At 43.7% G+C, this 26,567-nt stretch overlaps 1 protein-coding gene across 8 annotated transcripts in view; it reads right to left on the reverse strand.

The window, feature by feature from the left end:
• Window positions 1-26,567, reverse strand: part of LOC120952514 (glutamate receptor ionotropic, kainate 2) — a 114,017-nt gene that overhangs the window by 36,333 nt on the left and 51,117 nt on the right. For all 8 annotated transcript variants that reach the window (XM_040371939.2, XM_049608095.1, XM_049608094.1 and 5 more), the window contains 2 exons: window positions 10,889-10,978; window positions 4,993-5,150 (listed from right to left, as the gene is read on the reverse strand). In XM_040371939.2, coding sequence (XP_040227873.1) covers window positions 4,993-5,150; window positions 10,889-10,978 — 248 coding nt within the window. The remainder of the gene's footprint in view (window positions 1-4,992; window positions 5,151-10,888; window positions 10,979-26,567) is intronic.

Raw genomic sequence — 26,567 nt, forward strand, 5'->3', positions numbered from 1 at the left:
GTAGGCACACACACAGTAAGCATGACGTTTGATTTGTTATTGTTTGAAACAGCGATATGTTTTCACCGTACGCCAGATCACGTGATGTGACTTTTTACTACCCGACCCGTGGGGTAGCTGGGTTCGAAAGGCCGTTCGACCGGGTGAAAATCCCACAAGCTGGGCCCCCAATGCAGAACGATCTTCCCGGGTGGGATAAAACCAAAACCATCCCGAAACCAAAAAAGGACAACAAAGGGCATAAAAACAATGCAAATAAAGCACTCCCTCCGTCCTTCCCAATTTGCCCCACGCCGAGCGGTATGTATCGAGCTGTGTAAGTGGTTGAGTGGAGCCTGCAATGCGTAAAACATATACATATGTTGTTTTTCCAACCACCCACTGGACCAAACAGAAACAAAGGGTGGTCAAAAGCGGAGTGCCAGAAAAGTGTGCGCATTTCTGTCGTCATTGGAACCCCCCAAAAAAACGGAAAATTTTACCACCGGGAGGGTTTTGAAAAGCTCACCTCTAAGCTCACTTTTCCACCTAGCCCCTTCCGTCCAGGGCGGTGCGGGGCAGTGCAATAAAAAATATGAAATGAAAGCCCAACCCGCCCAACAAACGGTGGCACATGGCGCGATCGCGCCTACTGGACATTCATTATCCGTTTTGGGGATGTGCATGTGAATGTTGCTTTTTTTTTTGTGGCCATGCCGAGATCAAACGCGGGGCCGCAGCGGGTGGCCGGGTCAGGGAATGGCGTTTTTTTTTTCGCTGCCGGGGTGCGCTGTGTCCCCGTCAGAATGCGAATTTTCATGCATTTTTCCCACCCATTGGGGAGATTTTTGTGTGTTTTATTCATTCTCAACCCCTCCCACGGCTGACACCCTCCATCACCCCTGCGGGAGCGGTTTAAAAAGGTCCAAAAGCAGGGATCATGTGGTTTTTGTTTGATGCAGTAAATTTAGCGCGTCCCGCTCGGTCTACGCCCGTTTCAACCCCCCCCCCCCCCCCCCTTCATGGAGTGGGCGCTGGGAAGGAGGAAGAAAAAAAAACGCAAAATCAACACCCTGACCCCGCACCCACTCAGACTAGTTGAAGAGTGTAGGTGTGCGAAAGGGAAAGAATGGTGTGTGTGTGTGTGTGTGTGTGTGTGTGTGTGTGTGTGTGTGTGTGTGTGTGTGTGTGTGTGTGTGTGTGTTTTTGAGAGACCTAAAAACAGAAAAACGACCCCTTCTCTTCGCTGGTTCAAACCTTCAAACGGGGTCTAGCCGCAGCCGGGACTAGAGCAGCGGGGAAACAACAAAACGGAAACACAACAACACCCTCAACCCCTTCATCAAGGGGGATGCTTTCCGTCGCACCAACGTCACGGCTGGCTGGCAGGCTGAAGAGGTGTCAGTGGGCAAAAACAGTAGTTGTACAGTGGGTTGATTTCGGTGGTGTAAGAATTATGACCCTTTTCACGGCCCGATACACGGCGCGATCCCACGTGTATCGGTTTGGGAATTTGCCGTGTTGCTATCCTGCCGTCCCACCCGCTCTCTGCCACCCATAAGGACACGCAAGCGGGCTGTGTGCGGTTTTGCACAGATGTAACCCGCTTTGCGTACGCGTTGGAAAACTTTTGCACCCACGGGCTCACCCGAGCGCTTGGCATGCATTCGTTTGCTACCACATTAAAGAAGGTAAGAAAAGGGGTGGGGAAGGAGAGAAGGGTTGGCTACCACCACTTGCCCTCACACACATACACACACATTTATATAAATTTACACACGCATGGACCCGTGGCAGGGGCCAATTGAAACAAATTTCAATTTGAAAATTCATATAAATTTTACCGCCACGCTCGCAGGTCCCACCGCAAGTTATAAACATGGCAACACGGGTTTAAGCGCGTGAGAGAGAGAGAGAGAGAGAGAGGATAAGTGGGTGGGAGAGGGATGGAAGGCGGATGAAGATAATGAAGTACCGGGAGGGAGTACGGGGACCGACGATGCGCACAGCCCAATTCCCATGCAATATAAGCTGGGCGCCGTCCCCGAATGCGTTGCGTTCACTCATCAGAAATTCATCAGGTAGTGCGCGAGCGCGCTCTGCCGTGCTGTCGCGCGGCGGCAGGAAGTTGATTTGTGTGGTGAATGACACACGAGGGCACGCAGGTATACGCCAGCAAGGCCGCAACAGGGTTTACATTATGCGACACAGCTGTGGTTTCGTTCACCGTGCGAGCGCGATTGAGTGAAATGCGATTAATTTGAAGCGATACACACACTTGAAGGCACCGAGCACTTAGAAGCAGCAGCTTCTTTAAAAAGCTACCACACCACTAGCATGCGTTGCATAGCTTTAGGCGGTGGCTTTTTTTTAATTTTTTATTCTCCACTGCCAACTGGTAACGTTCCCCGCGTGGTGATTGGAATGGGAAAGCGCAACATTATCCCGTCCGCACTTTCAACCCCATGCCATGTGATGTGACCTGTACGTGTGGTCCAAAAATTCCACGGCAGAATGACACGGTATGAAACCAACAAAAAAAAAGAAGTTAAATAAAAGCCGTGAACATTTTAATGAGATACCGCAACACCGCGAACGCGGTGGAGGATGAAAATGCCCACCGGGTGAAAACACTCGGCACTGGTGGTCCTGTTTGGTGCAACGGCTGGAAATGGTACCCAACGCTGCACCCCAAAATGGAGGGACACATTTGGCCGCTGAGTAGTGCAGGGTTGGTAAATGGAGTAATTTTATTTTTCTTTACATTATAAAATATACGATTTATCAGCCTTTCTGCTTAATTATTCATTCATGGGCTTTACTTCAGGATCATTTTAGGCCCTTTTTTTGTATTCACTTTTCAAAAGCTCTTTAATATAATTATTTAAAGTCCTTTATCAAACAGCAAAACTAGTCTTTTTTGCTGTAGGATACCTTCACCCGATAAAAAATCCAAACTATTACAAAGGCGCTCGGCGAACAATCATTTGCCTTCATGTAACGTATGATTGTATACACTTGGGTTTTTTTAACGTAGTTTAGGAAATTTTCAATGACATTTTTTCAGCCGAAAATTCCGTAATTGTTTCAGTTAAAGGATATTTACAGTACAGTAATTTTGAACTCGTTTACTGAAATCATATCAAGCTATTCAAGCTTATAGGTCAGTAATTGATAGCGATTAAAAGATTAAAATGTGTCAAAAAACATTGATATTGATGTTTTTTTATCGATGCGCAGAGAGGCAGTCCGTTCAGCTCATGTTCATTCATGTTCCATAATGTTTGATACAGTTTTTATACTGTATGGTGCCGTAACAAGCTTGATGGTTCAGTAAGCGCCTACCAAATCAGCTGTTTGCACATGAGCAAGCGATCATCGCATTGTTTTGTTTTGAGGCTCTGGCTGACAGGTCGATTTAAAAGAAAAAAAAAATGCGTTACTGAAAGGCATCCAATTGTTTTACTGAAAATCAGTTCAAATATGACATTAATGCTGAAATTCAGCAAACCTATCTGTAAGCTTGCTAGGCTGTAAAAAAGATTACTAAAGCAAACTTAGAAAACGTGCTCTGTAGCATCATCTTGACACCAGTGTTGGTAAGCGCCTAAATATATACAATATAGTTATTTTCATTGCATGGCGAACAGGAAAGATTAATACTCACTGGCGATGTGAATAGCCAGAAGGTATGTAATTATTGTAATATTGATACAATTTACATGTAAGAAATAATTTAATTTGTTCAGGCAAATTTCATAACCACACATGCTAGAGAAAAAAGTGAAGAGAAAAAGTAGGAGAAAAAAAGAGTAAGACAACGAGTGAATCGGCAAGGATTTACATTGACTTTCACCGATTAATTGTTTTTGATGAAAGCTCCTTTGATTTGTGAATAGTTTTAAACCAAGAAAAATTTGTTCTAAACTACAGACATGTCAGTAATCTTTTATTGTGTAGTTTTAGGCGTTCAGTATGCAATGCACACTTGATATTAGATGGATGCAAATATTGCATGTGGTGGTAAACTCATGCACTATTATTATTGAATAAAATCTTGAAAGTGTTGGAGTAAGGTAAGGACTGGTGAAACCCTGTAAATTCACTGAACCATATAGCACTCAATGACACACACACACACACACACACACACACACACACACACACACACACACACACACACACACACACACACACACACACACACACACACACACACACACACACACACACACACACACACACACACGCGCACGCACTCATCCACCATTCATTGTAGTTTGAAGAGAAAACGGCCGTGCCGGATGTGGTTGATTGCAGGTGGATGGCGAAACGCAACGGTTTGCAGTTACACAACCGCATACACATCAGTTTGCGGGGTTGCCAGCCGGTTTGCCCGAACCAGGTGACTCTTGCGTGTGTGTGTGTGTGTGTGTGTGCGTTTCAAAGTCAATTGTGAAGTTACCATTTGCGCAACACAAAAAGGCGGGTACCAACGCACGCACAAAGAGATTAATTTCCTGTTCCGCAGCACGGCAACGCTGACGAAGGACGGCACGAGTGCAGCCGAGGCGCAGTTTTGTTATAAAGGTGTGGTGCAGTGGCTTCGTTTGGCGGCTCTTTCCAAAGTCAAAGGCTCTTTCCAAATAGTGCACAGTTGACTCCAATAAACCGGCTGCCTAATTGCACTGACAGAAGCGTCCCTGCAGTTTCCCAAAGGGCGATACAGCACAGCTTGCCGCTTGCGAGTTGCAGCGTGCAGACAAAGATTTCCACCTCGAGCGTGGTGGCTACTTCGTTCCCCTCTCAAGGGAAGCATAAACACTTGCGCAAACTTCTCGCTACCGAAATCAAAACCACTTGGAAGAGAGAAGGAGAGAGAGCAGAACTGTTTCTTCTTAGGCAACATTGCCGGCGAGTGGGGGCGGTTGTTTTAAATAATTCATAAATTAAATTTATTCCCCCGGGGGCCGGAAGGGAAGTTTTTGGAGGCTCGCCGCTACCGCCACTTACCGGTAATCGCCGGAGTCACTCAACTGTCGCACGGTGATCGGGTAGTCGGAGAGTCCGTGCGCCTTGAGCAGTTCCTGCATGCGCACCAGCCCCTCGTTCGTTTCATAGATGATGGTGAAAGACTTCCAGCCCCAGGCCGCCACCAGATCCACGTATGCCTGTGAAAGAGAGAGATAGAGAGAGAGAGAGAGAGAGAAAGAAAGAAAGAGAGAGAAATATATATTAGTATACTAGTTAACATCGGGTGTGTACGATTCCATTGAAGATCCCAACAGGGCAGATTACTCGCCACATCTCGTGCGAATGGGCGGGCACAATAGTAGTACACGGACGTGTACTCTCAAGTGTCTCGTTGTGTCTGACTTGTTTACGTTTTGGCCTGATGCCCATCGTGAATCTTTCTCCATTATCGCTCGTTGCGCACTAGCCAGTCCATTGTAGCGATTGAACAAGCGGACAGCGAGGAACGACATTGTTGCGGGATCAAGCGCTCCATCAAGTGGCCTCTTCCCGTCTACTTAGCTCTTTTTTTTTTCTTCTTCTTTTAGCGTGAAGTGAAGCACGCCTTACGCGTAGAGTGTCACTTTACAGTATGCTGGCGCTACGGGTCTCGTGTTACCCCCTGCCGTTGGGCCGAGTCGCGACCGCAACGAGCAGCTCCGGCTCGTTCCAGCACCACTTGAGGCTGCGGGTAATTGTTGCTCGCGAGTGGCTCCTTGACGTGAGCGCTATTGTGCTGGGCCGGTGTGTATCGGTTGGTTGAAGCGGCTGCTAGGAGGATGGGGAGGAGGGTGCTTTTCGTCTTAAAAGGGTAAATACTAGACAAAGGTACATGCGTCACTTTGCTAAAACAGGAAGCAAAATTTTCGATGTCAAAATCAGCCTAACATTTTAGGCAATAGTTCAGCATCAAAAATGCTAAACCACAGTGTTTGATTTGTAATATTCTAATGACTTTTTAGTTTCTTTCTTCTTACTTATGAACCCGTGATTGAAAAAAATTGAACAGGCCATCCATTTAAATCACATCAACCAGTGATCGGAAAAGACGTGGGCCAAATGCGACCCACCTCAACATTACATCTAGTACGCGGAAGGATTTGCCTGGTTTTGAAAGTTGAGAGTAAACTATTCGCATAAAAAAATGCTGAACAACTTTTAGCATAACATTTCATTCCATCGTACTTTTCCACCTTTCATGATTGTAATATGGATTGACGGACTAATCATTACAGGGGCTTTCAGGAGTTCTCATAATTTAGGGACACTTTCTTGATTCTTTCTTACGAGAATTGAGCTTTATGCAACGAGAAGTGGACTCTACGGTACCCTTTTTGAACAGACTCATTCCCGCTAAATACAATAATGTCTTTCATCAGCAAATTTTGTGAGTCTATGTGTACGGTGACAACGTAAAAATGATGCACTTTTTTATGTCATAAAATACAAACCAGATTTCTTTTATCTGCAGAATCAATGCCCACAACATCTTTAAGTAGTAAAATTACATTGATCTTACAGTCAACTCTCCTTTATTTGAGAGGCGATGGGACTTTCGAATAAGAGAGGTTTTCAAATTACAGAGATTGAAAATGAATGAAAGGTCCATGCAAACAAGAAAGAGACAGAACATTTAGTGTGCAGTCTTGACTGTTGCTATAGGAAGCTGCGAACACGATTGTCAATTTGAGCATATATCGTTCAATAACCATGGCAACACCATACACAAATAAGAGGGATACAGATTTCAGAGGTTTTTTCAAATTAACCAGACAAAAATGTACTAAAAATGAAGAGACTGTGGAAAATGTTCAAATAAGAGAGGTTTTTCAAATTGGAGAGGTGTCAAATAAGAGAGGGTTCACTGTAGTGTAGTTAAAATCTTCTTCCCTTGTATTCCATAATCGCCAGCAAGAGCTTTGTAAAGACATTGCAAGCCGCACGCACAACTTCGTTGAAGCCTTATGGGTTAGAGCACAATCCTGTCGGAAGCAAAAAATATCTATTCTCAAAAGTATTTAAGCACAAGACTTTAAATGGCTTTTGATAATGAAAAACAATGGCAAGACATTGCAAGCCATTGACCCTTTGGTCATTGTAGCGCTCCAAATAATCTCAGATGAGTTTGATATCGTTCTGCTTGTATATTCTGAAGCCGTTAAATGTTGGTATATCAAGACATACTCCATAAGTACTGTCATTTTGCTGGTTCAAAGTTACATACATAGCAATTGATTTTTTATCAAAAAAAAAAAAAAAAACAATGTTGTGAGCAGAGTGTGCTCTCTGCAGTAACCGAGATCTAACTACTCTATTACCCTATTACCAGCTTTAACCTGGCGTGGATGATACAGTGTTTTGCGATAGAACTCAAGACGGCTGGACACTTTTATGAATAGGCGTTAGTCAATTGCAAGGCTGCGTAAAGATATGTGAAAACGTTGGCGACATCGGGGTCTGCAGATTTGTATCGCAAGTCTGTGGCACACTTTTCTGAGCACATTTTCGCTGCACAGGGACGGACGACCCAGCTCGTAAAATCTTTTCAGGACGTCCACAAGGACAGAGGAAGCGTGGTAGGCCAAGTCTGAGACGTCCGCCATTAAGGCCGGGATAACATGTTCAACATGTTCGTTGAAAATAATAGTGAAGAAATGTAAAATAGTCATGATGAATCCAAAGTATTACAATGATGTGGAATAACTTCTTTCACGCGGGGAAAAACAATGTTTACATTCAAAGTGACTTGGAAAACCCTTCATCACACTTTCGCACACTGTGTTGTCAAACCTAAATGGATACATTTTCATAATTAGTGTTAATATTATGAAACAACAATTTCGAACCTTGTTTCAATGACAGAATCACAGAAAAAGAATAATTATTATTCTGAGATCGGACCCTTTTCCTTTTTAAGATCGTATGCTAAAATTTCAGTCTATCAGCTGTTTGCATTGTATAGCAGTTGTCGAGCAGCTATCAAAGTGGGTATAATAGACAGCCGTCCTTATCCCAAGGTGTGTGTATTTAGAAGGTTAGTTTTTATTGCTTATGCTGGGCGACATCTGTCAATCGCTGCATAAAAATTTAGACAAGGTAGTCCGATAGCCTGTTTGTTTACAACCAAATATGATCGTCACTTTTTGACAGGACGGGTGCAAATTAATGCACAAACATGTTTTCCGGTGGCTTGACGAACACACAAAACACTCCTCAAATCTTCATTCTATTCACTAAAAGTTCTTCAAACACGTGAAAAGCTGCAAATTGTAAGCTAAATAAAATCAGAACGACTTAACATTCATTTTTGTTTCGATAAAACATCTTCGATGAAGAGACCAATGTCTGCAACGTATATGTTGCTATGAACAACCATCTGTTCCTATGGAAATTCATATCCCGCGCTCTGTCAAATGGCGCTTTTTTACAATTAGATATTTTTTCGAGCAGACTCTCGAATCTAATTCTAGCTTTGAGTCTGAAAGAATCAAGGCTGAAAATCGTAGGATAGTTTTGTGTGTGTGGTTTTGTATGAAGTGTTGACTGAAATTATGCCGTGAAGTTCACGGCGTGAACTGTCAAACTCCATATGAATAAAGCTGGCTAGTATCGTGAAAAGCCCCATCACTAGATTAGTCGTATCTAAGATTTTATTATGCATTTAGTTAAGCGCAAAACTAAAAAAATTGCATTTTCCTGACCCGTGGCTCTCGATTGGTTACTAAATTTGGCCTTTTACCTCATAAGTTTTCCGACCTTGCTTTAGATGTTTGTTATCAATATTCAACAGTCTTCAGCTGAGAAAATATGTGAGTTATTCTTAAAATATTTGCATGCAAAATGCTTGATTCAAAACTGCTAGGCTAGCGAGGCTGCTGTCTAACTAGAATCCTGTTTGAAACAGAACATCCTGTAACTGTTGGAATAAAATAAAACTACACTGATGGGTTATTAGGGTTGCGGAAAAGAAACCCGAAAAGCGACCAAACAGACACAACTGTCCTTCTGTCCTTTGCGGCAGGCCAAGCCAACCTTCCACGGTTGTCACCCGTCCGGAATAGAGCTGATCGCAAAATTAGGGTTTTGTTTACATGCGTCGTGTTGTTTGCGCTTCATCATTTAGCGCTTGTGGCAGTGGACAGTTTCAGCAAAACGGCCACGCACAAGAATGCGCTCCGAAGAGGCCGACCTGACGGGAATGGTGCCACTCGTTCCGTGAATGGATGGGCACCGTGTCGGGTGAAATATTTGCTGCAATTTATTCCTGCCTGTCGTTCGGAGAATATCGATTCCGTATTTCCAGCACGCCAGCCACCAGCGCGCACGTGCAAATGAGACGGGTGGACCGGAAAAAAAGAAGAAGAACAAAAAAAAGGACAAGAAAAGATGCACAAGCGTGCCCGGTGACGTGCCGGCGTATACGGTGGATAAATATTATCTCTGACTACGAAGCAGCTCTTCCTAATAAAGCATCTCACAAACTACCAGCCTCCGCTTGTCTCCGCTTTCGCTTGTGCCCAAGTACCGCCAAGAACAAACACAGCCACCAGCTGGCCATGGCTCGATCGGAAATGGAAGCGAACCCGAAAGACCGTGGCCTGTGTACACAAATTAAATATACATTTTATGCGACCGAGCTCGGGTCGTGCTTCCTTCCCGGATCGGTGTACAGGGAAACTCTGTCACCCTCTCCCTCCCTTGTACACCGCCACCAGTGCGCTCAACTTTCCCTATCCATAACGAACCCATATCGTGAATAAATGCAAAACAATGGCTCTTTACTTCGACGGAACCGGCATAAATTTGCATTCCCGGCTGCATTCGTTCCATTCCGTGCCAACCAATTTCCCACCGTCTGCATTGTTTCCTTGCCGCTGTGCACTATTTTACCGAACGGAAAGCTAATTCTAACCTACCGAGTAACGGCCGGGAGGCGATTAAAGTGCAAGCTCCTGCACATCGGTATCCCGTTTTTTTTTTTTTGGTGTCGAATCTTGTAACGAGCTTCTTGCGACTGAAACGACTGAACCAATTTTTCTCCATTTTTCGGCCGGGCCAAAAATGGGTAAGCCCATGCCGGCAGCAGCTTTGGGCCTGGTGCTGCATGCGCCAGTGCATAACAGCCCTTGCACAGCGTATCCAGTGGGCCGGAGAAGAACGCTGAGCACGATGGACGGCCTCCCTTAGAGCGCTGGCGAAAAAGGTTCCGCAAATTGGATTTATTGTTTTTGGGCTGGATTTTCTCCTGCTCTTAATGTGTGTCTGTGGGTGTGCGTGTGCGAGGGGGCGGAAGGAGGTTTTTCACATTCTGCACTCGGGCACGGGACGAAGCTTTCGCAAAACCCCGAGCAATCCGATTTGGCTGATGGAGCGGCTGGCTTTAGAGGTTTCGAAATCAATCGATCGGGGAGGGGAAGAAAATCGCCTCCATCGCTTGTACGCCATCTTCTTCGGGGCCGGGGGAAGGAGGGGGGATTCTCGCTGGAAACTCGGGAGCGAGATTAGAAGCGGAACTTCGCCAGGAATGTAGACGCATAGTTGCGCATGTGAAATAAATTTCCTCCCTGCAGCAGCAGCAGCAGCAGCTTCACCGTTTTCCTTCACAGTGCGCTGGCTTTCACAGGCGAAGCGAGAGCAAGAGTCAATCGAGTCGATCAATCAATGGTACTCTCTTTCTCGCCTGACCCCCCCTCCCCTTCGTGCTTGAGCTGTTTTCGGGCACCGGTGGGAGAGGTTTTACAGCACCGGGTTGATGACGGATTGGTATGTGGCAGCCTCCAACCACCTATCGACACAGCGGCCACAACGGTAAGCTCCAATCAATAACCGTCCGGCTTGCCCGGCTAGTTCGAGCGTTGGTACGGATCGTAGCTAGCAGCTAAAATTACAACCTTACCTTGGACAGCGTGCTCGGATGGGGGTACAGATTGACGAGACAGCTTTCGCGCCGCAACCGATAGTCCCAGCGCGTCTCCAGGTGAGGAATCTACGAAAAAGAAAAGAAAAGAGAATGTAGTACACATAAGAAGCAGAAAAAGATCAGCAAACGGTTGACGGTGTAATGGAGCGGGTCAACTTAAAAGTAAATTTATTAATCAGACACCTAACAAACCAAGCTACCCATTTTTGTGAAGTGCAAAGTATACTTTCAGGCGATTTAGTTGGAATGTACATACCTGAAGGTATGCAATCAGAATAGAAAAACAACTAATGTGCGAAGATATTGCATCAAAAAACGAGAGTATGTTTTTTGTTTGTCTTTTTTTCTGTGAAGCTTACAGGATGAATAACCGTTGAACGATCGTTAATAGTGAACAGAGAATCAATCAAAATGATCCTAGCTAAGCCACTTTTTTATTATTTTTTTTTAATTAAAACAATACAATAGAATGTTCTTAGCAACTAATTGTCCTATCAAAGATTTCAGTTCATGTTTATCTAATACCTGGAGTATCTGTTTGTTAGCTAGTAGCTCTACATAATTCCATTGGTGACAACATACATTTGGTGTTTTGGTTTCATTCCCGGTGCAAAACGGCCGGTTGTTTGCCGCGCACAAAATTACACAGAAACCCATTGCACCGGTTCGGGGGAAAGAACACTCAGCGGTTTGCTTTGCTAACCGCTGAACTCGTACGAGAAGGATTTCCACTCACTCAACTCCTCGCATCACTTTGCTTGTAACCGCTCGTCATAATTGCGTTACATACGCTTTGGTTTTAGGAGCACACACACACACACACACTTACACGAACCCGAAGTAAAACAGGCGAGCTCATCCATCCTTCCGACAGCAGCAACAGGATGGACGAAAGGATGGGGCGCTTCCAAACGCGGTTGGAAAAAGGCAAAAGGCGCCCGCTAATGAGCGCACGCTTGGTGCTTGGTGCGGAAATAGTTCCGGACGCTTACGCCGACCATATCGAGCGGAAAATTGCAAGCATGCGTTGGATGACGGTACGCAGTTGGTTAGAATATTTGCACGAAAGAGTGTGCGTGTGTATATGTTGATTAAAATAACTTTCACATTACCATTGGGTGGTGTCCTTGCCACTTTATTTATTTTTTATTGTTTGTTTTGTCAACCTCTTTCAGTCCTACGTGTTTGTGGTTGTGTTTCTCGTTCGTTCCTTGTCGCTGTTGTTTCTTTAAGCTCGTGCATTATCGATGACCGGCTTAATAGGTGCAGTATGGCGCAGAAATAAGATATGAACGCACTTTCTTCCTCTCCTTTCATCGTCCTTCCCCTCCATCCAAGTGAGTGTACGATTAAAATAAATTCCACTCGAAAGAAGGGCGACACGATCTTGGATGCGGCGATATGAGGTTAGGACATTTAAAAAATAAGCTTTATTTGTCCACTCCACTACGAATCCGGTCAGGACGAAGAATGCTTGAGTTGTGTTTAAATGAACGTGAAATGTTCAAAAGCCACTGGCTGAACAAATTTTCTTCTTTTCTTTGGGTAAAGTGGGGCAAAATTACACTGTTAAGGATTTTGCTCTGTATCTAATTGACTAAACCACTTTCACCGGGCAATCGATGCTTTGACGTCCTATTCATGAAACAAAAATAGCAATAGACATTTTAACAACACATATAAATGTTTAAAATGCTATTTAAAATTCAATATCAAAAGACGTGAAAATGTATTGTGTGGGGTTAAATGGTCTTGCTATCCGGCAAAATGGTCATACACCAATTGTCAAAACACATCAAAACAAACGGGCAAAATGGACATTGAACTTTAGGCTTTGGTTTAAGCTCTTGCATCTAGGCATCTTGCATCTTGCATCTATTTCATTTTAGTATTGCAGTGTTTTGTTAAATAATTTAGTAAAATGCAGGAATATTTTGATATTTCACGTCTTGTCAGTAATTTCTCATTTCGGTAGAGTATACAAACAGGATAGTTTTATTTATGTCAAGCATATATATTGTGCCGACCTTTGCTTACATCTCTTCTTCTTCTTTTCGACGAGCGGGAATGTATCCTCCTATGTTGTTCAAACTCATTACTCTGTCTTTGTGCTTACATCTCAGCCTCATAATTTTGCTCCTGTCAAAACATACCGACCATTGTGTTCCAAGTTGAACCAACCATTTTTGAGCTTATTTTTGAGACGGTCAATATAACGTCGCTGTAATCAATTATTTTATTTCTTAATTTCTTCTTCTTCTTCTTCTTCTTCTTCTTCTTCTTCTTCTTCTTCTTCTTCTTCTTCTTCTTCTTCTTCTTCTTCTTCTTCTTCTTCTTCTTCGTCTCCTTCCTCTTTTATTCTTCTTCTTCTTCTTCTTCTTCTTCTTTTTCTATTTCTTACTTTATTCGTTCTTCTTATTATTTTCTTCTTTTTAAAAATCTTCTTTTGCTTACCTGCTTCTTTGATGTTACCTTTTTCGTGATGTTATCTTTCCACAGTCTTCTCCACATTCTTGTTAGGAGCTGTTTTTTCTAGTATGTTTAGTGTTCTTGCATTTAGTTTTGTTTATCTATTTCTTCATTCTGTTTACTAAAGCTTTTCCATATTTGATTCGTAGTTTTTAGAGCTCGATCATGGCATTTTCTGGTTCACTATTGAATATATTCCTTTCACTTGTCTTAAAGATTGGTTTAACACAAATTGAATAGTAGGTAATAATGTCTTTTAAACATAATTAATTATAATCTCACTCCGAAACACATTTGTTCAACCCAGCACCAGTGTGCGCACATCGACACAAGCGCACACTAAATCGCGCACACACACACACACACACACACACACACACACACACACACACACACACACACACACACACACACACACACACACACACACACACACACACACACACACACACACACACACACACACACATTTGTCCCGCCCGGACACATATTTGCGCCCATTAATGTTTGACTGGTGGCAAACTTACGCTCGCTCGCGTACGCCCTTCGGTCATGAACGATTTTTCCCCCCTCACCTCCCTTTCCACTGTCCACCCTTCCTTGCGACCAGCTGTACGCCGAAAGCTTTTCGGGTGGAACGCTTTAGCACTGTGCACGTTCTGTTTGCCGAACGTGCGAATGTTAACATTCTCACTGAACGTACACACACACACACACACTTACACACATACGCACGTGCCGAGAAAAAGGCAACTAAAAAGTTACCCAAAAACATAATCATTCCACATACGCTTATGCACCACCACCACCACCACCACCTAGGGCTATTATTGTAGGAAGGGGGAGGGGAGGAGGGTTTGTTTTAAGCTAAGTATTTTATTTCCCTGCCTCCTTCTGCCATCCTGGCCCAGCCAAGTGGCACAATTTTTTTTTATGTGAAAGCCGTTTGTGTGTATATGTACGTGTGCACTCACACATTCACACACTCCTTTCATTTTATTGCTTTCGGTGCTTTTGGAGTTTTTGGCTTCGACCGCGACCCCGCTTGTACTAGGATTTCCAACCCCTTTTCCTCCCGCACCATTTCCCATCATGCCGTGCCAATACCTCCTTCCACCATTCTGCATCCCCTCCCCTTACCAGTTAGGTAAATAAGCACACGCGAAAGTACGAGTAAAAGTTTACACGCTTGTTTTTATTCCCGCGCCCTCCTCATCCACCAAGCCCGTTCCATTTAGTTTGCTTCTGTTGTTTGGGTGTGCTCTGTACTAGTGACGGAATGGTTTGTGTGGATGTACGCGTGTGTGTGTTTTCATTCTCTTCCTTCGTTGTTTCATTAACGTTCCCCTGTCGCACATCTCAGTTTCAGCTCATTGATGGAAAGTTTTTGGTCTGAATTTGGCGCTCTGCTGCCACGTCCGCTGTTTTGCTGCTGTGTTTTCCCCCTGAAGCTGCTTTATTTGTTTGCACCGTTTTCCCCCCGCAGCTTACATCCTACCTAATCGCGGTGGTTCCGTTTGTCATCTCTGCTTGTCTTCCCGCTTGGTTTTTGATTTTTGAAACGCTTATTTATTTATTTTTACTTCCCTCTTTTTTGCTTGTTGCTGGAAAGTTGTTCCAGCTGGCAAGGGCGGAGCGCGAAGCTGGAAAAGTTCGCTACCGTGCCAACGGACGGGAAAAAGGTAAATATAAAGCAACCACGGACACAACGCTCGCGTAAGTAATGAATATTTCCAATCGGAACTTCCCGCGCTCCACTCCACCCCACTTTGCTGTGTTTGACTTTGCTCAAGCGTTTCGCGGTGTAGTTTTTACCGCGCAGCCCTTTCCTTTGTTGGAAGAAAATTTTAAGTTTCTCCACAGCAAAGTAGGTTCCCGGGGGAACACATAGAACCAAAATAAAGAAAAAGCACTGTTAGTGCGTTTCGACATTACGTAGCGCTTCTAATTAACGCCTTTGCGCCTGGTGAGTGTAATGCACAGCGCGAACAGGTCGTTTGCTCACCGGTCTTAAACGACGCTGCAGATGAAACGCTGTAATAGAATTTGGCGCCCGCTTTCGAGCTCGGTGCGTTCGTTCCAGCGATTTTGAGGCCGTGTGAAACAAAAAAAAAAACTAGTGACAGTGCAGCGGAGAATCGAAAGTCGACGATACAACTTCCCACGCCGTATCGGGCCAACCAATGTCGAACTGTTTTCTGTTGCAAGAGAACAGCTTTTCCACACCAGAACAAAGCTCCACCCTTGGCCGAAAGGTTTGGCTTGTTTATGGAGTAGATTTATCGTCCTGTCCTCCGACCCTTTCCACCTCAAAACCCGGGACTGAAAGTTCGCCCGTTCGCTGGGAGCCATGTTTCTTTTTGCCCCGTTCAAGTTAAAATAAATGCACTACAGTTTTATGGTGCAGGTTTTGGCTCTTTTCAATGAGTTTTTATTTTTTATGTTCTAACTATGTGTGTGTGTGTTCGTGAGCTGATCAAACTGGAATTTGCCCCAAAAAGAAACACCAACGATGTGGCGTTAACGTAAAGCATCCACGCTGCTTTTATTTATTTATTTTTTGTTCAGCTTTTCTCTGGCAGAGCTGCGGAGCATAGGTGAGGGTATCAGCTTTTATTTCATTTTAATTTCGACACCTTCCCTGCGTTCTCGGCACCGTGAGGGGGATTTTTTTTGCTGCCGTGACGTGTCGCTCGTTACTGGCGCAAAAGAAATAAACAACTCCCATGATGCATCGACACGCCTTCGAGCGACATGAATTTTTCAGCACACAGCACAGCGTGTCAGGTCAGGTGGAACGCGAAAGGCGAAATGCTCGTTATTTGTTACATTCTTGTACCGAGGCGCACAAGCTGGCTCACAGTGTTGGCACACGAGCGGATGACTTCTGATGCTGGGAGTGTCGCAACATTGAAGGCACGCGCTTTCGGCACGGAAGGAATATTGGAGTGGAACATCCATTCTACGCGAGTATGCGGGGACGTAATAGATGTAAGAAAAGAGCGTGCTCAAGGTAAGATGTTCAAAGATACGAAGTGAGCTTGGTAGATTTAGTACAATATTATACAGCCCGATCCGGGATGCTTCTGCTCGGCGAATGGTACGCAGAGAGGGGTTACACCTGCCAGCAAGGACCAAAGCAAAGCAACCTTCTGCAGCAACCCTTATTACCCATTCCATAATTGTGCCGAATGATCACGGAAGCTTTATTCGTGCTCCAATGCAGCAGAACTTCCCGCGCGGCACAAACGTAGCTGACTCGTCGGTGTGCTCGTTTGAGGATTCTAAATAATAAAACGCCGTTGCACTGTACAAACGCTACCGGACCGCCCTGGGTCCCAATCATTGCCGGAGGGTTGGGGGCCAACGAGGCCAACCGATCCCGGCCGCTCGCCGGAATAAAGTTCGCAAAACTGCTGCTTCCGGGCGCCCGGAAGGACTGGCCCCTAGCGTGCAGGGAATGGGGCTGAAGGCGGCTGCAGTATAGTTATTAATTTGATTACTCCAGTCCCAATGTCACCAATGTCAGTCCGGGTCTCGGGGCCTGGAGTGACATTTTGTCACTCCATTGCTGGCCTTGCTTAACTAGTGTTCCTGCTGGAAAGAGTTTCGTCCACTCGGTCCTCCCGGCAGGGCGCAGAATGTACGGGACGAAGTTTTTACTGCCCCATAAACTGACACCGGACGTACACGGACGCTCGCTAGCTGCCCAGGCACTCATCAAGTACGGTGCACTTACGAGCGTCCCATCAAGTAAGCAGTTTCAATTACCGACGCTGGAATCTCGGAGCGGGTCGGTCCCTGTACCGGGAGAAAGGGTGAGCCGGAATGGCTTCACTTTGCCGTGGACAATCCTAGCGATGAGCAGCTTGCCGTTTGCCGGGGTTTGTGTTTATGATGCACGGTCGTGATTGAAATTTTGGACTGAAGTCAAGAGGAGTGAAACACGCGCAAACGAACGAAATAAAGGCTTTCTTTGCTTTGGACGTGCAGCACAAGATTGATCCGGTTCGAAGGACTAAATTATACCACACGGTCGGGACTGCACAAGTTGCGAGCATTTCAGCATGATTACTTGCATTCACTTTCATGTTGTATATGAAGTGATTGTAATTGATGGGTTGGGATAAATATTACACATACACTTAATAGATACTTGATTTCACTTCTAACCATCACTCTTCTCATCATCTTTCCCACTTATTTAGATTGATCTTGTACAGGTTTGATGTTTTGTTTGTTTTGTTTGTTTTGTTTGTTTTGTTTGTTTTGTTTGTTTTGTTTGTTTTGTTTGTTTTGTTTGTTTTGTTTGTTTTGTTTGTTTTGTTTGTTTTGTTTGTTTTGTTTGTTTTGTTTGTTTTGTTTGTTTTGTTTGTTTTGTTTGTTTTGTTTGTTTTGTTTGTTTTGTTTGTTTTGTTTGTTTTGTTTGTTTTGTTTGTTTTGTTTGTTTTGTTTGTTTTGTTTGTTTTGTTTGTTTTGTTTGTTTTGTTTGTTTTGTTTGTTTTGTTTGTTTTGTTTGTTTTGTTTGTTTTGTTTGTTTTGTTTGTTTTGTTTGTTTTGTTTGTTTTGTTTGTTTTGTTTGTTTTGTTTGTTTTGTTTGTTTTGTTTGTTTTGTTTGTTTTGTTTGTTTTGTTTGTTTTGTTTGTTTTGTTTGTTTTGTTTGTTTTGTTTGTTTTGTTTGTTTTGTTTGTTTTGTTTGTTTTGTTTGTTTTGTTTGTTTTGTTTGTTTTGTTTGTTTTGTTTGTTTTGTTTGTTTTGTTTGTTTTGTTTGTTTTGTTCCCCCCAGCTAGGAATTGGAAGACTCCACCGGAAACCTACATTTAGACGCTATACGTATCGGCGCCCGGATCGCTTTCACTGCCCAGCAGTAGCGGCAAAATTGCATTCCAAACAAACAGGCCCGACCTGACGGGACGGCGTTGTTTTGCTTCCAAGCTGACTAACAACCCGACCAATGGCGTGTCACACAGGCCCACTGTTTAGAAAAGAGACCGACAAAGAGAGAGAGGGAGAGAGAGAAAAAGAGAGATCGACAGAGCGAGAGACAAATAGAGAGAAAAAAGCTCCCATAAACATAATAAACTGGTGCCGGCAACATGGCCCGCTCGAGCGTTGCTGTTTGTCCTGCCGCTGCGCTTCATGAAGCAGCGTTAGTTGGATAATGAAAATGGTTTCCGGTAAATAAGCTGCCCGGTAGTCGAAACTGAGCTGTTATTGAGGCGGCTGTGGTTGAGTGGGGGAGGGGTAAGACAAGGACGGAAGAACTCTGATAAAAACACATAATAGTGGTGAGCGAGGAAGGACGAAAGTGTGTGTTTTGGTGGAGGCGTGCCGGGAACTCATCCTTGTTTGTATCATTAGCAATCGGAGCTTGGCGGAGGGGCTGTGGGACGGGATGGACGGACTATGCTGGCAAGCTGCTTAGCCAACATACGCGATGCGATACTACTGGATCAACAATATCTCGCATGTGTAGGTCTGTGTGCCTATCGTTTGAGCGTCCTTGCGAACCGCTAAGCCCGATGGAATAGTGTACCACAACAGCACCGCAATCAAAATCAAAAGCGGAAAGGAAAACAAACCCACTCTTACGGACTGCCGGACTGTGCGGTAAAAGCGAACCACCTGGACAGCATCTGGTTAAAGCTAGTGCCGTGCACACTGGGGTGGGAGGGCCAAGGAGCAAAACGAGAAAACGAAACCCTGCGCCCGGGCGTAGCGTCTTTGTCCTCCCTTCCTCCCGGGTTGGCACTCGTCTCGTATCTTAATTTCTCCTCAATTTATCTTTATTAAAAGCAATTCCTGGTATCGCTTTGCTGCCCTCGGTTTTCCCGCGCGCCTGATAATAACCGGAAGTGCACGGTGCTGGCCACCTGGCGCCCACCGACCGAAAGCTAATAAAGCCTCCAAAACTGGAGCGGAGTAGTTTTGCGTTTAAAGTGCGGCAAAAGCGAAGGGGTAGGCGGGATGGTTGGCTCGGCACAGCGAGCATAAGGAGGGGCTTTTATGAGCGATTATGGGTTTTCTTCGCAAGCGATCCAGCCGGCTGCTTTTGTCCAGGGTTTGCGTTTGTTCCAGTTGTTCGAAGCGGAACGGTGAGCGGGGGCGAGGGAAACCATAACGAAAAAGCGATGGGGGAAATTTAATGAACACGAACACTCGTGTTTAAAGCTTCCACAATGACGTACCTTATCGCCCACTCCAAAGCGCGTTTGCTGCCCTCAAGCCCCTTCTTCCCATCTACAAACCCTTCCCTTCGTCGCTTATTCGTGGGTGGGAACGGGAAAAGTTGAGACGCTCTTGTTGAGTTTCTACAGTCGTGCTCAAAGTAGAAGCAGTTACGTTCACATGATAAGTACATGATTTTCTGAACACATCATTACGTGTGGCAATGAGATGAGTGTAAAGGAGATTTAGTAGTGTGTGTATGGTAGTTCACATACAAAAAAAAATGTTTGAATTATATAAATGTCATTCATAGACAATAGTGTAAAATTTTAAAATTTTCTTTAAAGTTTGTTAAATATTTCAAACTCAAGTACTGAAAATCATAATGTAAAATCATAAGCAAAAAGTCATAATCTTGTTATGAAACATGAATCACAAATGATTAAAACATGAATCACAAATGCTTAAATAATTTTCAAAACATAACCTTCCCAACACTGCACAGTGGGAGCAGCCAAAACACAACATGATAAAATTATGTTGTTAGCAAACATTTATATTTTATATTGAAGTTGTATTTTATATTTTATATAATAAATGGATGATAATTAAAAAAAATCTCCTATCACGTGGAAACTGTCTTTTGTTACTTTATTATTTAGTTTCCCTATAACTGCTGTATTTTTAAAACTGGAGCATATATATTTTAGATCTTGTATTGCATTTGTTTGGAAATGAAATATTTGAGTCGGTTCTTCATTATCTCTTCACTCAATTGATTTAAAAACATCTGGTATATTTAAACCTTTCAGAGTTTTTCTTGTTGTATTCTTGCCTTCCTATGAGAAGTTTATCAGCATTTTCACTCGCAATATGTGTATATAGCTGCCACCACTGTCTGAATAGAAATTGCGACGAAAGTCGAATTACTGTTATAGAGAAAGAACTAATTAAAATTTATGTGGCAACGATAGTATTTCGCAGTATATATGACGTGTTATATTACGTTTGAATTTAATATTCAATTTTATCTACGTATATCTTATCCTTGTAATCTTAAAAAAAAAACTGCAAAATAACTTTGACAATCCAGCTGTATTTTATTTTTTCTAACTATAATTTTAGTCATGAATTCATCTCCATTCATTTCATCTTCGCCTTCTTTTAAATATGATTGTAGTTCTAAAAGCTCATGTTATCCCTTCATAAATAGTACACAGACGAAGTGATATGGTCTGTACTTCTTACAAACAGATTTTTATAAAATATGATGTTATTTCTAAATTTGTGCAAAGTGCACCTTGATTTTTGGACACAAGCTTTCTAATAAGTCATTTTACTATGTGTAGTTCTGAGGAAAACATGAATATACTAAGCTCTATGGTTTTCATCATGTTAAAGATAGAGTTATCTTTTTTTTTTGCTATAGCTATTGCCATAACTCTCGTGAATATCAAATAGTTTTCTAAACATGTCGTTCGTTTCAAAGATTTTTAAATAACCTTTCTAAAACACTATAAACCCTGAGCACTGTAAAGTAAAGCATTACTTTTTGAAATATTGTCGTTGAAAGATGTACCTTTCATTTTCCTGAATGTGATGGATTTGAACCATTGTTCAAGGTTTAAAATGTATTCCTTACTATTCACGGGATTTAAACGTATTTTTTCCTTTCTTGGTGTTAAGGTATTTATTAAAAAGTAAAAATACTCCGGGCATTCAAATTGAAAAGTAAAAAAATCATTTTCATCTCGGTCTGCTTCCACTGTGCACTGCTTTCAATCGGAATACAACTGTACCTGTACGTGACGCTTGTGTGCCCCGGGAAACGAAGACATAATTTTCCCAGCTTGCCAGCGGGCTCCAGGCGGTGGATCGGGAAAAGGGACGACAAAAAAATGGGTTAAAGGATCGCCCGTCACAATCTTCGGTACAGCGGGCCCACTGTGAACAGTCACGGAGGGCTGGGCGCCTCCATCAAACCAGCAGCTGCCGCATCGCCGGCCACCCCTCAGTTTTGCACAGCAAAAACCCGGGAAACTAATTGATACTAATTGGCGCTCAGCGCCTTCGGCCCGCTTCGGCAAAAGGAAGAGCGAAGATGCGAAAAGTTTGGAGCGGAAGCAAATCGAAACAAAAAAAAAAAACCCAAAATCTTGCCTGCCATCACGCTATCGATGAGGTTTTCTTGGAAAGCCCGCGCAGCGCGGGTGCGAATGAAAGCAAGCAGCAGCCATTTTGGGTAGATTAATTTCAAGCTCTACAAGCGCCGAGTGGCCGAGGCCGTAAGTGGAAAGTGTTTAATCACTGGAAAGGTGTGGAGCGGGCGAGGAATTATTGCTGCGCGAGCAGCTATAACCTATAATTTAGTACGAAACCAACATACCTGCCAGGCGAGCAAGCAAACGGTGAACAAATTATGCGTGAAGTTTAAACTCTCGCAAAGCAAAGTGAGGGCGCCACTTCAGCGAGCTCGTGGTAAATTATTACGTTTTATGTGCTCGTGTAAAATATTTCCCGAAAGAGGTGTGCTCGTCCTGCACGGCTGCCCGTTTGCCAATCAGCACAACCGGACCTAGCGCGCCAACGGTAGACCAAACGAAGGGCTTTTGATGTTGTGACAAGGCTCGGCCACGCCTTTCGCGCGCCGTCACATGCCGAAAAATCGCGCGAAAGCTGCACACACACACACAAAATGGGCAAAAAACGAGCAAAGGGTGTTTCGTTTGCCTTGGAGGATGGAGTGTCGGCAGCCCCCTGGTCTGGTTGCTTTTCATAATCATAAAGTAAAATCTTGCTGCTGCAGGGAAGTAAGGGGGTGAGCATTGGGGAACTGTTTCTTAAATAAAATACCTTTTTGCGCTGCGTGGGATTTCGCATTCGCTGGGGTTTTTTTTTGTTGTTTTTACGCAGCAAACTTTGCAAGAAAGACATAGTGTGGATCGTATTTCTCACGCGCATCCAAGCTGCACAGCGAGAAGGGACGGGAAAGGAAGGCTCGAGGTGGGAAAAGCTCTAATGAAAAGTGTGCGCTATCAGCGTGAAAGTGCTACCAGCTTGCCCGCACAGGAGCGCGTACGGTAAGCCCGTTAAATGCTTTCATTTGTAATGAAGATAAAAGGCCAGATTAGTCCTCGAAGGGTGCGTGCGTGTGCGTGTGTGTTTGTGGTCTTTTTTTTGTCAGAACTTCTCCACCCACTCAAATCCCGCTCGTCTCGTTCGCTCCTTCCCGTACCAGTTTTGTGTCATAAAAGGGCGAGCCGAGAAGGTGATAAACCCCCGCCCGGCTGGTACAGGAAAATGAAGATTAAGTTGCCACAGGAAAAAAGTAAGCCGACGCAAAATACAGCACAAGACGCAGATGACCACAGTGTGTGGAAATTAATAATAATAACAATGTACGTCTTAGTAAAGGAAAGATTTTACATGACAGAACGAAGACAAAAATGTTTCCGAAAGAAAGAAAGTTTAATTTTAATTAAAACAAAAATATATAACTCAAGCAGCTGATTGCATTTAGAAAAATCCTTGCTGGAATTGTATTGAACAGCACGAAACCGATCGTACTTTTCTGGCCACCACTGTGCCCACTGTATTCTGTCCGTCCCTGTGCTGCAATTGTCGCCGTGGGAAGCATTAAGCAAAAGTTTCGCCTTCATGTGTCATTTATCCTTGAGCTCGACCGTTTCATCTCGGCACTCGAGCGGAAAAACGGCCAAAGGAAGCGTTGTGGTTTCATTTCTGTTTTTCCTTTGCTTTCCAGGATTGACGGAAAAGGTTTGCCCGCCCCTGACACTGCTTCGCGCGATGGCACAGGAAGGCAGTGCTCCTGAAACTGCAGAAGGAGACGGCGAACCGGAGCGGCAGCTGGCAACTGGAGCGTGAATTTGCGATGGAGAGGGGGGGGGGGGGGAAGTGGATGTATGTGTGGCTCATCTTTCATCCTGCAGCAGCAGTAGCAGCCGAGTGCAGCCGGGTGGAACAATTTTCCGACCGGTCGGCTATGCGCCGAGTGACGTGAATTTTTCACCTGCCAGCGCTCGCTGTCTCGCTAATTATCAGCGTCCCGATCAGCGGCTCACCGTGGCCCGGACAGTTATTCGTTATGGCACGGGCAGTCAGCTACCTCATTTGCCTCTAGCTCACTATCCCGACAGTCACCCCGGGGTTGCGGTCGTTTGGAGGAGAATCAGGTTGCGCACTAAGCCGGCGGGAGAAATTGTCCAGCAATCAGTGCTCGATTGCTGGAACGCTTCGCTCGCGTAAGTGCTGGAGTTCGAAGTAGCAGCAGACGCTATTAATGCGAAATAATTATTTTATATCTCACCGCCAGTAAGTGCGTTTTTTTATGACGAGCGCGGCTAGACAATGTTCAACAAATTGCAAAACCCCTCGCGTAGTTTTTTGCAGTGCAACAGTTTCTCCGCTAAGCTTTGATGCTTTTTGCATTTCTGCTCGTCCACCTGGAAAGGGGCAGCACATTAACCAGAAAGCTAATGAACGTTTTATTACAGTCATTAAAAAAATCTGCACAGTACTGCAAATAAAGAAGCCTTTTTTCTGCACATGTCCGCGTGTTTACTTTGGTCATTATTTTCACTACGCTACAGCTATTCAAACAGCTTGTTTATGTTAATTATCAGCATTTTATAACGGCTTCACATTTAACAGCACAATCAAGTGTCAAATCAATATCTGAAAATCGTGCACGCGTGTGTGTGTGTGTGTGTTTGTGTGTGCATTTATCGTTCGTTACCCACGAACCTGTTGCGCTAAAAGGATACAACGAACTTTCTGGATGTACCTATGCCTTCCACTGCGATACGATCGAGATTTACTTCTTTTTTTTTCTACTGTTCGCTTTTTGCTTTTTGCTGTCATTGTAACACAAAATCCCTTTCAATGGCAGGCCGAATCGGCAAGCCGCTGGCTTACCTGTCATCTGGGCCCGAGAAAGGCCCAAAGCAAAATGGATCAATCGAATCGTGATGGTAGGCGGCGGTGCTGCAGGACAATCAAATCAAAATCGCAAGCAAAGAAAAGCCCCGGTGGATTTTGGTAAAGGTAAAGGTGTACCTGTCACTAGGCCCGAGTCCTTGCTACACCCTTTGCAATACACACACACACATACAAATACAGCACATTTTGCTGGGAGGAAAATGTTGGCTTTGGGAAATAATTCTCCACAAATGGCTTCAGAAAAGCGGAGGGAAATATTGTATTAGGATAACAATCGCAAGCATTCAATCGAGTGCAAAACCTTTCACTAGATGCTAGTACTTATATATTCTTTATATATATTGTTATCTTAAATACTTTTCCAACTCGCACAAATAGTTGTAGATTTTCGTACATAAAAAATTAGATTACTGCAAAGCAACAGAAACTATCATGGGTAGAAATCAACGACAAACATGATACATAAAGTCTTTCTTTCGGATAATTTTATATATTCATTTAAAAAAAGATCAATCTTATTATTAATTTTTGATGACTAATTTTACAATAAAGTTTTTTTTATAATCAAAATTAATTTAAACTTCTTCTTCTTTGGCACAACAACCGCTGTCGGTCAAGGCCTGCCTGTACCCACTAGTGAAGTGAGCTTGGCTTTCAGTGACTTATTGTTACCATAGCAGGATAGTCAGTCCTACGTATGGGGGCACGGTCTATTCGAGACTTGAACCCATGACGGGCATGTTGTTCCGTCGTACGAGTTGACGACTGTCTGGCCATTAACGACTGGTCATTAACCGGCATTTAAGCTACGAAAGAGTTTATTACACATGCGAGAATTATACTTCATTTGGTAGATTCTCTTCGGTAAAACGGCTACGCGAAAATTATTGTTTGTATTTATCATGAGCAAAATAAAGAAAGCAACAAAATGATATGTCTTGTGATTCATTAGAAAATTTAGGATAAAATTTTGTCTATCTGGTATATAAACATGCCAATGCGCCAAGCAGCGTTACGCTTCAGCAGAAACACCGTGGGAAACTTAGCAATTACATAGAAACGCGCTTGGCATCGAGAGCGTGGTTGCTGTGGACTACATCTTCAAAGTTTACATCCTTTTCCTTTTCTCCGATGCCATGGTGAAACATCAGATTCTTCCTACAATTCTGCACAACTCAGTGTAAAGAAATCACACATTTTCGTCAATCAATACATTTGATTTTGTATCCCTAGGCATAAACTAATTACATTAAATTATTTTAATCCGGGTATGGAATATAGAAATCAATTCAACACATTAATTTCGGTCGGTTAGTTGATTTTGGTCCGGTCATGTGGTAACACTTAGTCCCGTATGGCTCGGGTCTCTTAAATATAAGACTGTCCTGGATTAGGCACATCAATTTGGTAGCGGATGGTAGCGGCCAAGGCCGGTCTAAACTAACAACGTTGGTGGTACTGTTACCCCAGCATCCTAAAACCTGGCTACTAGACCTGGTTACTAGTAAAATTACTATATCATATCTTGGACCAAACATTTGGCTCTTTATTGGTGCAAGAATCAAGATATTATCAACTACCAGGAAATTTGAACAGGTCAACTTTACAGAGGAAGGTATGACGAAGAATGATCCTATGGTGCAAACACAAGATACGCGGGCTTGCGAGCTCCTTTAAAATCAGACGTGATTGACCTTGTTCTTTGATATTATTAAGTATATAAAGTATGTATAATTGCGTAATCTGTTTGGCGTAACTACATAGTCATATTAGCCCATACACAGGGTTTCTAGAATAAGTTTCTAGACTCAGTCTTGCTATGGGGTAACGGTACATCTGATGCTTGAATCCATGATGGGCATTTTTTTTAAGTCTTACGAGTCGACGACTGTACCATGGAACCGCTCCCATGTTAAAGTTTACAGTATGTGGCCTTTTTGCTGAGTGTTTTCTTAGTCCATCGAGTGTCCCACTAGGTCCCTTTCTGGTCATTCTCTTCCTCAATAACTGTACTTATAACCTTCCTGTTAACGGCTTCTTACTATACGTGGATGACGTA

The sequence above is a fragment of the Anopheles coluzzii genome, chromosome X (assembly GCF_943734685.1).
Source record: "Anopheles coluzzii chromosome X, AcolN3, whole genome shotgun sequence".
In the NCBI taxonomy this organism is placed as follows: domain Eukaryota; kingdom Metazoa; phylum Arthropoda; class Insecta; order Diptera; family Culicidae; genus Anopheles; species Anopheles coluzzii.